The sequence below is a fragment of the Chaetura pelagica genome, unplaced genomic scaffold (genome assembly GCF_000747805.2).
Source record: "Chaetura pelagica isolate M959 unplaced genomic scaffold, ChaPel_1.0 scaffold3, whole genome shotgun sequence".
In the NCBI taxonomy this organism is placed as follows: Eukaryota; Metazoa; Chordata; class Aves; order Apodiformes; family Apodidae; genus Chaetura; species Chaetura pelagica.
Genome location: NW_009952974.1, coordinates 887234 through 901563, shown reverse-complemented (window position 1 = coordinate 901563; position 14330 = coordinate 887234). Strand labels below are relative to the sequence as shown.

General features: G+C 44.8%; 1 protein-coding gene across 1 annotated transcript in view; it reads left to right on the top strand.

Annotated features, from left to right (window-relative positions):
• KALRN (kalirin, RhoGEF kinase) overlaps positions 1–14330 on the top strand; it is a gene marked incomplete at its 5' end in the record, with an annotated part of 339046 nt that overhangs the window by 232541 nt on the left and 92175 nt on the right. The window contains one exon of the mRNA XM_009996218.1: positions 9469–9715. Coding sequence (XP_009994520.1) covers positions 9469–9715 — 247 coding nt within the window. The remainder of the gene's footprint in view (positions 1–9468; positions 9716–14330) is intronic.

Sequence of the window (14330 nt, the reverse complement as noted above, 5' to 3'; positions counted from 1 at the left end):
AAGTTCCTGGCCAGAATACATGATCAGATTTTGTGTACTTGCTAGCAATGCCTTGGGAATTGATGTCTGACAAATCATCTGTTGACTGAAACCCTTGACCTCTTGGGTCAAGGCTGTCTTCTTTGCTCAAACTGTGCTGGACATATGAAAGAAAACAACTAGTCAGTACTCCCTGATTTCAGTCTATCCATGTGCTTTTATTAACCCTGGGTGAGTTTAAAACATCTTGTGGCTGTGAAATATGGCAGGTGGGGGATTACCTTAGAGGGTTTCAGCCATCTGCCTTCTCACCTTCTGCAACACTGGTAGCAAAGGAGTTTGGAGCTTCTGTGTCATTGAGGAAGCACAGGGTATATATCTGCTTCATTTTGTGCTTTTCCAGGGAAGAGAAAGGAATAGAATTTGGGTACCAGCTCTCTGAGCCAAATACCATGAGAAGACCTTCAATCTTATAGGTTCAAAGACATATGGCTGCTCTGGTTCCATTTGTTGGGTGAAACAAAGTGAGTCTGGTCATCCTTAGCTTAAAAAGTATTTTTTATAGTTGGGTCAACTTTCTGGGAAAAAAGGCTCCAGAAATAATTCAGACAGCTTCATTCCAGCTGTTCTGCAGATGTCAGCATATGCTGGAATCCAAAATCCAGCACAATCAGGATATGGTTGTCTAGTAGGGAATCCAGCAAGAGATGCTGGACCGGAAAGGTATGAGCTATTTGAGACTTTAACACCAGATTTCCTTTCCATTAGCATCTTTATATGTCCCATGTGCTATCTCTGTCTCTTCCTGCTGTGGAATAACTTACTGTGTCCTGATTTAAAGAATGATGCACATCCAGATGCCTCTGTTCCTATCTCCTTGCTGGGAGGAGCCAAGCTGGTATATTTGGGCTACAAGCCTGTCACCATGATCCCAGCTATGTATTTAACTAATTGCTTAAATATCAAGAGACCTCCTGGTGAAGCTCAGACAGTGTTCCTCTTCATTTGGTTAGACAGAACAGAAAGGGTGGGAAGCACTAACACCATCTTAATGGAAGGCAGGTAGAGGGACCTGAGGACCAAGAATGACTCAGAGATGAGTCAGGTATTCTCCACCAAGTTTCCAGTTCTGAACTTCAATCCAGAGCAATTCTGCTGATGGTAATAGGTTATCTCATAGGAGCTCATAGGTCCTGAAAGACAGTCCATCCCCTCTGTAAAAGCAACCCTGTACTGATACAACGAAGCATTCACCAGAATTTCCAGAGCTCTCAGCATCCTTTAGGGCTGTAGAGGCTGTAGAGGGAGGAAAGTGGGTGAGTATTCTCACTCCAAAAAGAGCCTGTTCCAAAGTAAGATAACTAAAGCAATTCTCTACTACTGAAATTCCTCAAAGGCTTCTTCTGAATGTGATCTCTCTTTCTAACCTCCCAATACAAAGAAAATCTTTACAAAATTACAGGCGTTTTCACAGAGAACTCAGCAGGGTTTAAGATTTCTTGTGCCTGTGCCCCAGCTAGAATGACAGCTCCTGGATCTATTTCAGTGCAGACAGAATCTTACTCATTTTTTTTAATCTCTTGATAAGAATGCAAATACCATTCTTGCTCCCACTGCCTCTCTCACACTCTTGAAATAGGCTGTTCATGGTGACTAAATGCTTCCATCTGAAACTGGCTGTCATCCAAAACCAGATGGGCAGAAAGCCTAAGAGCAACAGAAAACTAGCAATTTATATTAGGACAGAGTGCTGCACCACACAGAATGCTTTGTTTAAACTAGCAAAGCTCTGTGTCCTATTGAATACATGTAAATAACCAGCTAGTGTGGATTTCTACAACGGTGTTGGCATATTTCAAAATACTTGAAAGCTCTGAGCAGCTCCTCTGACCCTTCACTGTTACTGATTCTTTGACTGAAAATCAGATGTTTGCGTGAGATTTGTACTGCAGAGTAAACAATTTACCTGCATGAAATGCACTAGATTTTACCTACATCTGCAGGTGCTGTGCTCTGCATATGCTGCTTCTGAATATGCTTTTGTGATTGAAAAAGATACTGAACTGTTTTAGGAACAGAAAATGGAAAAGGAGATAATTATGAACAAATGATACAGCAATTTTAATAACAGATACGCTGGATGATTTCATATAGTGAGTTGGGCTGGGCATGGTTCTTTACATGATAATCTATTTTTAACTAGATTAATATTGCATAAGAGGATACTCATGTGTTATACACTGACAGAGCATCTTTGGCAGTCATGAGCCCTTAAGTCAGACAAATGACAATCTTTAGGCTTTGGCAAATGTGTGGCAGCTTGAGCTTACTGTGATATTCAAAAGCATTTGATGCAAAGGTAAGAGAGAGGTGTCATGCTCTGACATTTATTCTCCTGTTCTCTGGTACTACTCAGTTGTGAGCAGGGTCTGACCAAACCACAGATACATTCACACACAGCCAGCCTTTCACAGTCTAGGAGGTTCCTCCAGTGCATTGATGATAACTTCTTAATGCAAATGGTGGACAAGCCGACTAGAAGAGGAGCGCTGCTGGATCTTGTACTAACCAGCAAGGAGGGCCTTGTTGAAGCAGTGGTGGTCAATGGCAGCCTTGGCTGCAGTGATCATGAGATGGTGGAGTTCAGGATCCTGTGTGGAAGGAACAAAATACCCAGCAGGACCAGAACCCTGGACTTCCACAGGGCAAACTTTGGTCTCCTCAATCATCTATTAAGGGAAATCCCATGGGACAGGGTGCTAGAAAATAAAGGAGCTCAAGATAGCTGGTCAACATTCAAGGACCACTTCTTGCAAGCACAGGATCAGAGTGTCCCAATGGTTAGGAAATCTAGTAAGGGTGCTAGGAGACCTGCATGGTTAAAGAAGGAACTACTGGGCAAACTTAAGTGGAAAAGGAAAATCTACAGATCATGGAAGGAGGGGCTGGTCACGTGGGAGGAATATAGGACTGTTGTCAGAGGATGTAGGGAGGCAATTAGGAAAGCTAAGGCCTCCTTGGAACTTAACCTTGCAAGTCAGGTTAAGGATAATAGAAAGGGCTTTTTCAAATACATAGCTAGCAAAACTAGCAGTAGAGGCAATATTGGCCCATTGAGGAATGAGGTGGGAGCCCTGGTGACAGAGGATATAAAGAAGGCAGAGGTGCTGAATGCCTTCTTTGCCTCTGTCTTCACTCCTGCAGGGTCTCCCTATGAGCCCCAGATTCATATAGCCCCAGAAGAAGTCAAGATAGAGGAAGAGTTTGACATGGTAGATGAGGATTGGGTTAGGGATCAGTTGAGTAATCTGGACATCCATAAATCAATGGGTCCAGATGGAATGCACCCAAGGGTGCTGAGGGAGCTGGCGGAGGTCATTGCTAGGCCACTCTCCATCATCTTCAGTAAGTCATGGGCAACAGGTGAGGTGCCTGAGGACTGGAGGATAGCAAATGTCACTCCAGTCTACAAGAAGGGCAAGAAGGAGGACCCGGGTAACTATAGACCGGTCAGCCTCACCTCCATCCCTGGAAAGGTGATGGAACAACTTGTTCTTGTGACTATCTCCAGGCACATCAAGGACATGGGGGTCATCAAGAGCAGTCAACATGGTTTTATCAAGGGTAAATCATGTTTGACTAACCTCATAGCCTTCTATGAGGAAATTACTAGGTGGATAGATGATGGTAGAGCGGTAGATGTGGTTTATCTTGATTTCAGTAAAGCATTTGACACCGTCTCCCACAGCATCCTTGTAGAAAAGTTGATCAGGTATGGGTTTGGTGATCAGGAAGTGAGGTGGATTAGGAACTGGTTGAAAGGAAGGAGTCAGAGAGTTGTAGTCAATGGGGCAGAATCTGGTTGGAGGTGTGTGACTAGTGGAGTCCCACAGGGGTCGGTACTGGGACCGGTGTTGTTCAACATCTTCATCAACGACCTGGATGAGGGTATAGAATGTACCCTCAGCAAGTTTGCTGATGACACTAAGCTGGGAGGAGTGGCTGACACACCAGAAGGCTGTGCTGCCATTCAGAGAGACTTAGATAGGTTGGAGAGTTGGGCGGGGAGAAACATGATGAAATTCAACAAGGGGAAGTGCAGAGTTTTACATTTGGGGAAGAACAACACCATGTCCCAGTACAGGTTGGGGGCTGAACTGCTGGAGAGTAGTGTAGGTGAAAGAGACCTGGGGGTCCTGGTAGACAGGAGGATGACCATGAGCCAGCAATGTGCCCTTGTGGCCAAGAAGGCCAATGGCATCCTGGGGTGCATTAGAAAGGGTGTGATTAGTAGGTCAAGAGAGGTTCTCCTCCCCCTCTATTCTGCATTGGTGAGGCCACATCTGGAGTATTGTGTCCAGTTCTGGGCCCCTCAGTTCAAAAAGGACAGGGAACTGCTCGAGAGAGTCCAGCGCAGAGCTACGAAGATGATTAGGGGAGTGGAACATCTCCCTTATGAGGAAAGGCTGAGGGAGCTGGGTCTCTTTAGCTTGGAGAAAAGGAGACTGAGGGGTGACCTCATTAATGTTTACAAATATGTAAGGGGTGAGTGTCAGGGGGACGGAGTTAGGCTTTTCTCGGTGATGACCAGTGATAGGACAAGGGGTAATGGGTGTAAATTGGAGCATAGGAAGTTCAAGGTGAATATCCGAAAAAAATTTTTTACTGTGAGAGTGACAGAGCACTGGAACAGACTGCCCAGGGAGGTTGTGGAGTCTCCCTCACTGGAGACATTCAAAACCCACCTGAATGAGTTCCTGTGTGATGTACTCTAGGTGACCCTGCTCTGGCAGGGGGGTTGGACTAGATGATCTCTCGAGGTCCCTTCCAGCCCCTAAGATTCTATGATTCTATGATTCAGAAATGGGGAAGCCCAGGTATAACTGATATGTGTACTTCACTTGGCAGGGAATGGCAGTGACTGGCAATGAGATGTCCTGAGCTGTAGTCATTCCTCAGCATCCAGCCCAGGGATTCAAATACAGCACTGAGCCACAGGAAGCACTTAGAGGTATTCAGCATCTGCCCCAGGGCTGGCTGAGAGGAGACAGCATCATCAGAACCCTCACAGTGTGGTCCAGCTCACAAGGTCTCCCGTAAGTGTAAGAACAGGTAGCCAGGTCATCTCCATTATGTGCCCTCACATTTCACAGACCACATTGTGGTTTACAAGCCTCTAATAAACTTAAGACCTTCATTACAAAAAGGAGTAAAACCTTAATTATGGCATTGTGCACAGGACAGAAGACCAAGCACACCAATATTTTGCACCCTTGCAGAAACAGCCAATTGAAATGGTGCTGCATTTGCTGGGGCAACTGGTATGTGATCACTTACCCTGATACAACCTGCACTGGTGACATAGGGAAAGGCTCAATTCTAGCTCAGGTTTGATCTTGTTTAGAACATCATGATGAAAAGACTAAAGCACTGAATGCACACTGATGTTTTCTAGCCCAGGTACAAGTGAATGCAGAGGGTGGGAGATGGTTTGCTGGTGTCAGGCAGCGTGGAGACAGGCTGGGGCTCCTGCTAGCTGCTTTCAGGACATACAGCTCGTTTGCTCTGGACTGCTTGGGAACCCCTTGCTTCCTCATTGCATTTTGCTATTTGCTTCTGCCATTTCCTTTTCTTCCTGATTTTAAAGCTATAAGCTTTTTAAGCTTTCTGTGCAATTCATTTGTTGTCTGTGTGTCAGATCTTTCAGTTAAGCCTTGTTCTCTGCAAAGACATGTTCCATTGCTATTTTTTATTTGAATGTCTCTCACCAATCTTGTACCATACACAGTTTAGACTGCTGCCTGGGTTTTAAATATATCCAGTCAGTAGCTTTAAAGGTGGGTTTTATCACAGGAATAATAAAAGTGAATGTTAGGTGTTAAAATAATAAGTTCAACCTTAAGGGCATTGTCTATTTTCTTTCTCTTTCCAAACCAAATGCAATACTTGTGAGAAAGCAACAGCCCATCTGAACTCCAATTTACATGCTCCAAGGTAGAAAGAAACACTTCACTGAGATTGGAAAATTACTCTCTAAAAACAAATTAAGTAACTAATAGCTTGAGGGATCACTGCATAGATGAAAGGATTTCTGTCATTGGGTGTCAGATGTATTTGCATGATTCCTCGGTGGCTTACAATTTGTATACGTATTTGTACAATATAAGCTTTCTAGAGACATTGCTTTGCTGTGGGATAATTTGGTAAGAAACTGTTCTTTGTGGTGTGGTGGTATGTAAGACACAGAACAGGCATGGAAAGCACCTGGAAGGTCTTGGCAAAAGGAAGGAGCTGCTTCTCTGTTCTTTGTGGCCAGCACCTAAAAATGATCTGTGGGCCCCTACCTGAGCTAACTGCTTGCACCTACCACTTGCACCTCAAAAAAGGAACCTGCTTGATTCCTCCTGCCAAAGAGGGGGTCCTTCCCTGAAAATGTAGTATTTTAGCACCAGTTCCTTCAGTGGTTGGAACATTGGGGAGCCCTGGTCCATGTTTCTATCCAGAGGATGTTGGAGGAGCAAGTGATCCAGGGAGCCGAGGGAGGTTAGCTCCCCCACTCACACATCCAAAGTCTGTAGGGGGGAGAATATCTCCCCTGCTAAGGAAGAGCTGGATCACACCAGGTGCCAAGCAGCTCCTAGTGAAAATTATTACTACCAGTTCACAGTATAGTGAATAGCTATTTTTAATGAATCAGAGAAAACAGGACCTTGAGGCTAGATGGTACCTGAGGGTCACAGAGCACACCTGCCTCCCCTTGGATAATGTTTACAGGTGTTGCCCTACTTGAAGCATCTGTACCACAGATGTTTAGGTATTTGAGGAGGGATTGACAAAGCCCTGCAATAGCCTGATAGCAGGTCTGCTGCTCCTTCGGCTGCTGTGTGGAGGGCAGCAGGTGGAGCCAGGAACTGCTTAGGGCAGGACTTCCCAGGCTGGTGCTCCCCAGAAGGCACCTTATTAGTCCCAAATTTCCCAGGTGCTATCTTCAACAAGCCTTGTTCCCTGGGGTGTTTCAGGCCTGTTTCACTTTTCTGGCATAAGCAATAAAAATCAAACCATCTAAAGAATTTAAAAATATATATATTCTGGAGCATCCTCTGCTCGTATCGTTGGGAAATCTTGGGATCCTGTGTGAACCAGCTCCTCCATGCCTTGACACGACACATCGTACTTGGAAAAGTACTTTGAAGACAACTCAGAGTTAATCCTTTACAGCAAATTAGCTTGCTGTGTGATGGCAAACACGGACACCTAGTGGTACTCGAGTGCAGGGCATGTAGATGCTTTACATTTCTCCCTGGAAGAGTAGATACAGCAGACGGCTCACGTTTTCCCCTGAAAGGAGAGATTTGATTATTTTAAGATAAACTATCGTAGATAGCCTCGTGTGGGAGAAAGAAAATTAACTTGGCAAGGAGTAGTGAAAGAATTAGGGGGAAATCATCACACTTGGTAAGATTTGTGAGTGTATTTAGCAAGAAGTAATCAGGTTTTTTCTTGTGTCTTAAATATCTCATACCATACAAGATCAGATACCACTTTGGATCAGAAAGATTTTCTGCTGCTAAATTAGTCCATAGCAAAGAAATCTGAGTAAATGTTACAGCAATATCTTATTCTTACCATACCTGGGAATGTTCATACTCCAGTTTTGGAGAGGTTATGCCAGCATGATGAATGGTGGGTTTGCTGGTAACCTGCATAGCTGGGTGCTAAACTGATCTCTCGTGCACTTTCTTCAACTCACTGAGCTCTTTCTGCCAGGATGAATGCGAGCTCTCTGACTGAATGGCCTCAAACAGCTGCCATGGTTTGTCTTGTTTGGTGTTTTTCTATTTATTTACAAATAATCTTTCAGAGAAATATTTCCTTCTTCTTCCCCAAATCTAGCATTTCGTCTACGGCAGAGACACAGGACAGGTGAGAACCAGTCCTTGTCCACTGACCCCTTTCTGTAATTGTAAATATCACCTCTGTGAATGGCATTGCTTTCACACCTGCACTAGACACACAAACCACTGTGCCACTGAGTGGGGAGGCAGTCTGTTCCCATGGGAGTGTGTGTTCAGGGCTGCTTGGGCCAAGATAAGGGATTTTAAGATTGTACCAGCTGGAGAATCAGGTCTGTAGAGATGAGTGAGCTCTCCTCTAGGGCTCCCACATTCAAACTGATAAGTAGATCCCAGCTCTCCCTGATTTCACAGAGATGCTCAACATCTTACGAAATTTCTCCCAATTCAGTTGGATTTAGAAGTTGTTCTTTTACAAACATTTTTCTTGGGTTTAGCTTCATATCATCAGAAATAGGGAACTTTGAGGTATTACACTCTTTTAAATTAGGTTGTTTACTACATTCATCTTAATAACTTTTGAATCAGAGGGCTAATTTCTGTCAAATTTGATGCTGCAAGAAGGACCTCAAAGATTCCTGCACACTTCAGGGAGGGAGGCAGCAGGTAGAGGAGAAAGACCCAAAAGAGGGCCCCTCATGACAGGCAGACAGCAAGAATCCCACACTGCAGAGGAGCATTAAGAAAGATTCCTCACACCAGTAAAATTTAGACGTCTACTCACACCTCTTTGGACACCAAGAATTAATCTCTGAGATCCAAATCTGTAACAAAACAAGCTTCATTGGCTCTACTGCCTGTGCAGTCACTTTTTCTGTTTTGTTCTGCTGTATACACAAGAACCTATATATCTGGTCTCTGGTTATATAGAGACTGTCATTAAACAGAGACCATTATTGCTCATCAAGAGTCCCAGGGTGTGAAGCTGAAGCAAAGCAGCAGGTTGCCAGTGCTCAGTACGGAAGTAAGAAGATACATTTATTCTTAGATACAAATCCTGGAAGTCAGCATATAATCAATCACTCTACGTTTATATATTTACACCTCTGCTTTCCATCAGAGAGCATGGGAGGAGCTTTTCTGATCTGCCTGGTCAGGATTCCCTAGTCTCCCAAGAGGTCCCTAGAGTGCATTTGGGAAGATGAGGGCATGTTTCTTGTCTTGCAAAAAAAATAAAATTAGCTGTTTCCTCACTGCACTGGTGGCTTGTGGGAATGTGTCTGGGCTGTGCTGTAGAGGGATGACCTGGAATTTGTCCTGCCATGATGGCACAGTGCCAAGGCAGCCTTGGGCTATTACCTGTCTAGAATGTCACCCCAGAAACTAAAGCAAGAAAAACCACAGGTTTTCTGCTGGAAACCCACAGCTAGAAAATTCACCCACAGCTAGCATTCAAAGGGTTAGTGGGTGGGTAGCTTTGATTTCTCACTTCAGCTCAGCACAATCAATAAGAAGTAAAGGAAACCAGGGTTACAACACATTGAACTTTGACAAAAGAAATTATTAACTTGGCTTCTAAGGAATACAAGTCCTGTCTTTGCCAGTGTAAATATGATGCAAAGATGATTGCCTTCATCCTGCCCTGTCTGACTTCTCTTCCTCTTCTTTTTTTTTTCGTTCTGTTGAACCTGGGCAGTTGTCTGGAGGGTGTGAACTAACCGTGGTGCTCCAGGACTTCACAGCAGGCCACAGCAGTGAGCTGAGCATTCAGGTGGGGCAGACGGTGGAGCTGCTGGAGAGGCCCAGCGAAAGGCCAGGCTGGTGTTTGGTCCGGACCACAGAGCGGAGTCCCCCGCAGGAGGGTCTGGTCCCCAGCAGCGCTCTCTGCATTTCCCACTCCCGCAGCAGTGTGGAGATGGATTGCTTCTTCCCTTCAGGAAAAGGTAGGCAACAGTCCAGCAGGTTTAAGACTGCTTCAGATTTCCCCTCTTGTATCGTGTAAGTGCAAAGCTGCTTGGGCTGCTCTTGCGGTCGGTGTGGGTACAAGACTGTTCAGTCCTTAGTGAGTTTTGTTCCCAGACCTCTGTGAAGTGACACAGCACTTGCCTGACTCCATTTCCATGAATCAATGTCTGTACATGTGCGTCTTTCGCTGTGTGGCAGTCGTTCTTGTCTGGAGATTCTGGGTGAAAAAGACCTTTATACAACAAAGGGACTGGTGGTGGCCAGAAAACCCAGAGGGAGGGAAAGTCATGTTGTGTATACACCCAGGCTGCCCCAAATTCTGGTTCTATTATTTTCTGAGTGCCACAGTGCACACTAATGCGTGGTCTTTTCATTTATCCCTGCTGCCTGTCTATTATTGTAAACAAGCAACCAGTGAGTACTGGTATACTCTGCTGACTTGTGAACTGGAGACATGGTGTGTAATGGCACAGCTCAGTGGGGAAAGAATCCTTTAGAGTTGTAAAGCGTGCAACAAAAATACCCATCCCAGGTACTATCCTGAGAGCTTGGGCTTCCCCTGAAATGAGTGGTGTTTGTCTCTGTGGTGTCTGTGGCCTATTTAGTGGATGTTCTGTTCCAAGCAATGTGTGTCCCACATATAGTATCCATGCAGACAGGCCTAGGATGCCCTCCAGATGGATAATCCAGAACCGGTTCAGTTCAGCATGGCCACAGCAGGTCTCCTTTGGGTTGTGCCCCTGCTTTTGCCCACACACAGTGCAAGAAAGGGCAAGGGAGGAAAGGCTCCTGTCATCCCACTCCCTACTTCAAGCCTCCAAACTGAGCTGGCTTTTTAAAAAAAAAGAAAAATTCCCTCTGCATTAAGGCAAATAGAATTTGATCCGTTCTTGTTTGAGCAAGTTAAGCTTGGTGGTGATGTTTGTTTTGAGAAAAAGCATTGAAGCCAGGCTGTAGTCCATCCTTAATCCCTTCCTGCACTCCAACAGTGGAGGCTGGGAGTGGGACACTTCCCCAGGACACAGCAGCACTGTAGGGCCGGGCTCTACAGTCAGTTTCCCTGAAGAGCTGTCTGATCCAAACCCAGGGGAGGAGAGTTGAGCTTTTCCTCTCAGATTTGATCCCTTCAGCAGGTCTCATTTGGTTAGGTGCTTTCCTTGCCCTGCTTGACAGGAGAGAGGAGGGGAGGCCAGTGCTGGCTGTCAGCTCTGCCTGCAGTGCAAACTCCAAACTCCTCACGTGCTTCTTAGACCTACTGTTGACTCTCCTCCTTGCCTCACATCCTGCTTGTGCTGCCAGAGGAGCCTGTCCTGGTCCTCAGCTGTCCTCTGAGAAGCATGGCAGTGGCTTACATGCAAATTAAATCTGCTGAATAAATAGAAGGGTAGAGCTGAAAATGAGTCTGGTCTGCATAAGAGTAGTCACTGGCTGACATGACTCATAGGAAGCCAGAGACATGTCTGCTGGGTGCATGGTCCAGCAGTTGGGCTTGGGTCCTCTGCTGAAGGATGCTGTGAGATGCCACTCAAACCTTATTTGAGTGCTCTCAGTTGAAAAGTTTCTCCTCAAATAAGGGAAAACCAAAAAAATTGCAGGAGTAGGCTGTGGAAAGGGAGGCAGGAAATCCGGAGGGGGATGACGACAGGGTGGTTGAGGGACTGAGGGCTGCCAAGGCACTTAGGGGCTCTGCTTCCTGCACGATTGCATGAGCTTCAGAGCACAGTTGCACCACGGGTGTGGCACAACAGGCACAGGCTGTAGCTGCTGGACCGGAGCTGACTGATGCCTGGAAGCCACCAGGCTGTACCAGCACAGCACCCAGGCACTTTGCCTGCCTGTGGGGCAGCTTCTCTCACATAACACACTGCAACTTCTTCCAGGTTGGAGCTGGCTCTTGCCCCATCATCTCCAAACAGGTGCAGAGTGAGTCTGGGGCTGACTGGCTCCAGCCATGTATTCACAGCCTTTATTTCCTCACATCTCTTTGGCCTCAGTGTTCTTCCTGCACATACCAAAGCGGTATCAAAGAACCACAGCATTAATGAGATCTCCAGAAGTGCTTCTAGAAATAATAAAAATAACCACCCAGGCCACAATTTTGGCCAGAGGACAGCAAATAGGTCCTGTGTCTAATCAGCTCTCCCTCTATTAGGAAAACAGGACATTGTTTAAACTGAATGAACAGATGCTGAGAATCAAGACAGAGGGGTAAGTTTAAAGGGGAAATGCAGTAGCCACTGGAGGAGCCTGCTGATGGCAGGAGATGTTGGAAGGATTACCATTATTAATGGTTTCAGATTATTCAGATTTGTGTCCTTCTCTACTGTCAGTAGCTTTAGGCAAAAATTCCTTGGTCCAGGCTACGAACATTTCTGGCCTTTATTTGCAACCCAGAATGAAGGCTGTTACCTTGTATATCAACATCAAATGGTTGATGTTGATGTTGATGTATTTCAAGTATGTAAACACAAAGTTGCAGAAGAGAAAGTTAATAGCTGAATTTTACATGAAATTGCCAAGACACATAATTCTTTGTTTTTACAAGCACTGTAATTTCAAGAAGAGAAGGCATCTATGCTCAAAACTTAACATTTCCAATGATGGAATTTGCCAGATATGATAGAAACATGCAGAGTTTTGTCAAGTATTAATACACAGTTACATCTGCTTATGTGGGAAATGGCAAATTACTATTAGGTCCTATTATAATTTATGGTGGACTATAAATGTAGATCATGAGGCTCACAGAAGCTACCTACCATCCTTAAAATGAAGGGTAAAGAAAGTAATATGTCAGCCAATACCCGAACAGGTGATGGCTTGAAAGATTTGGTGGAATCACCAGAACATTTTGTAGAGCATCGATGCAAGTCCTCATCAAACAGAAAAATGAGGCTTTTTAAACAGCTTACCTGAAAGCCACTGGAAATGCAAAACCAAAGTTCACAGCTGAACATGTACTCTGTCTCCTCCTCACTTTTTTACACTATTCCTTTGAAAACAGATACTGAATTAACATAAAATGTTGCAAAAGGAAAAATTGTCCTGCAATAAGAGGATGCTTCTTACCTTTTGTAATTAAATATCTTTACAGGTTTCTCTTGTTGATTAGTAGAATTGCAGAGACTTTAAGGACTGGTATCCCAGCCTTCCATTTGCCTCCTGGCCATGTTCCTTTGGAGGATACACATTTGATTCTTTTAATGACTTGACTACAGCTCAAAGCCTGTCCTTCCTTTCCCATAACTTGACAATGTTTGCAATTACCCAAAAAGGCAAATAGGTTTCTGGGATTCACCTTTTGCAAGTGATTTACAGATGACTGAGTAAAAGGAACTTGTCTGCAGTCTCTGTTACTGTACTCGAGAATTTATGGGATGTCTTTTATTCTGACTAATGTTCCTAGGAAGGAAGAAGAAAGACCTAGGAATGAAGCTCTGTTTGAACTGTCCCACGTGGCTAATTACAGGAAAGCTATGACTTTTATTCCTATCTCTGTTACCCTGTAATTGAGCTCTAAGGTATTAAATTTCAAATTAAGAGGGAAATCCACATGGATGGAAAGCAACTTAATGACCTAGCCAGTATTCATTAAGTGCACTGTGACAAGTGTATTCCTGGTGTCAGCCTGTTAACTTTGATGGAATTATTTCAAACTTCAGTTTGGCCCTTGCAACATTTTTATGAAATCTTGATCTTACGACTCCTCACTCAGCATTTTTCTTGTAACATCAAAGTCACAGTGTAATTCAAAGAGTAACAAAAGCTAGTTATTGCAGTAATTTTAACCAACCTCCATCACGAAAGGGATTACAAGGAAAACAGGGGTTCATGACACTTATTTTGGACTGATGATATGAGAATGGATCCTGTTCAGGGCCCCAGACTGGATCCTACCCGCAGGATGCTTGTGTCTGGTACACAGCTCTGGAGGAGAGGAGGAAAATATTTTTTTAAGATGCTCTACAAACATCTTGCTACACAGGCAGATGACCATTTAACAGCAGGGCTTTGGTGGCAGTGGTGGGTCCTTATAACAGAGCCCACTGAGAAACAGCTGGGTCTCTTCCAGCTGAAGAGGGAACATAGGTCTCACAAGGTGTGTGTTAGCAGGATGAGCATCTTGCCTGCTGAGTCACATTGTCCCTGGTGCATCAGCTGGGATAGCACCAGACTTTGGGCAAGAGGGAGAGGACTTTCAGTGCTGCTCAATGACAGCTTGTACATTTAGGGGGTCTCCTACCCAGTGCTGCAGCCAGAGAGAGCCTGTGGCTGGTGGGTGTGATGGCAAGCTGGGCTGGGAAAGAAGGAAGCAGAATAAGGATTTAACGAGGCTGGTGAGAAAAATAATGGTATCAGTGAAAAAGGGGTCACACTGACACCTGAGTTTTCTGACCACTCTGTGTGAGAAAGAGTAGATCATTTAATGGATTAGTGTGCAAAGCTGGTGATGCTACTCCAGTTTGTTGGGGTGGAAAGTCTCTTTCCTTCAGTCCCTGATCTCAGAAGAGTGATCTGTATAGGGAAAGGCATAATTGTTTCTTCCCACATCTCTGTTTTTCAGATTATCTTGGATTTTAGTGGGGGAAAGAG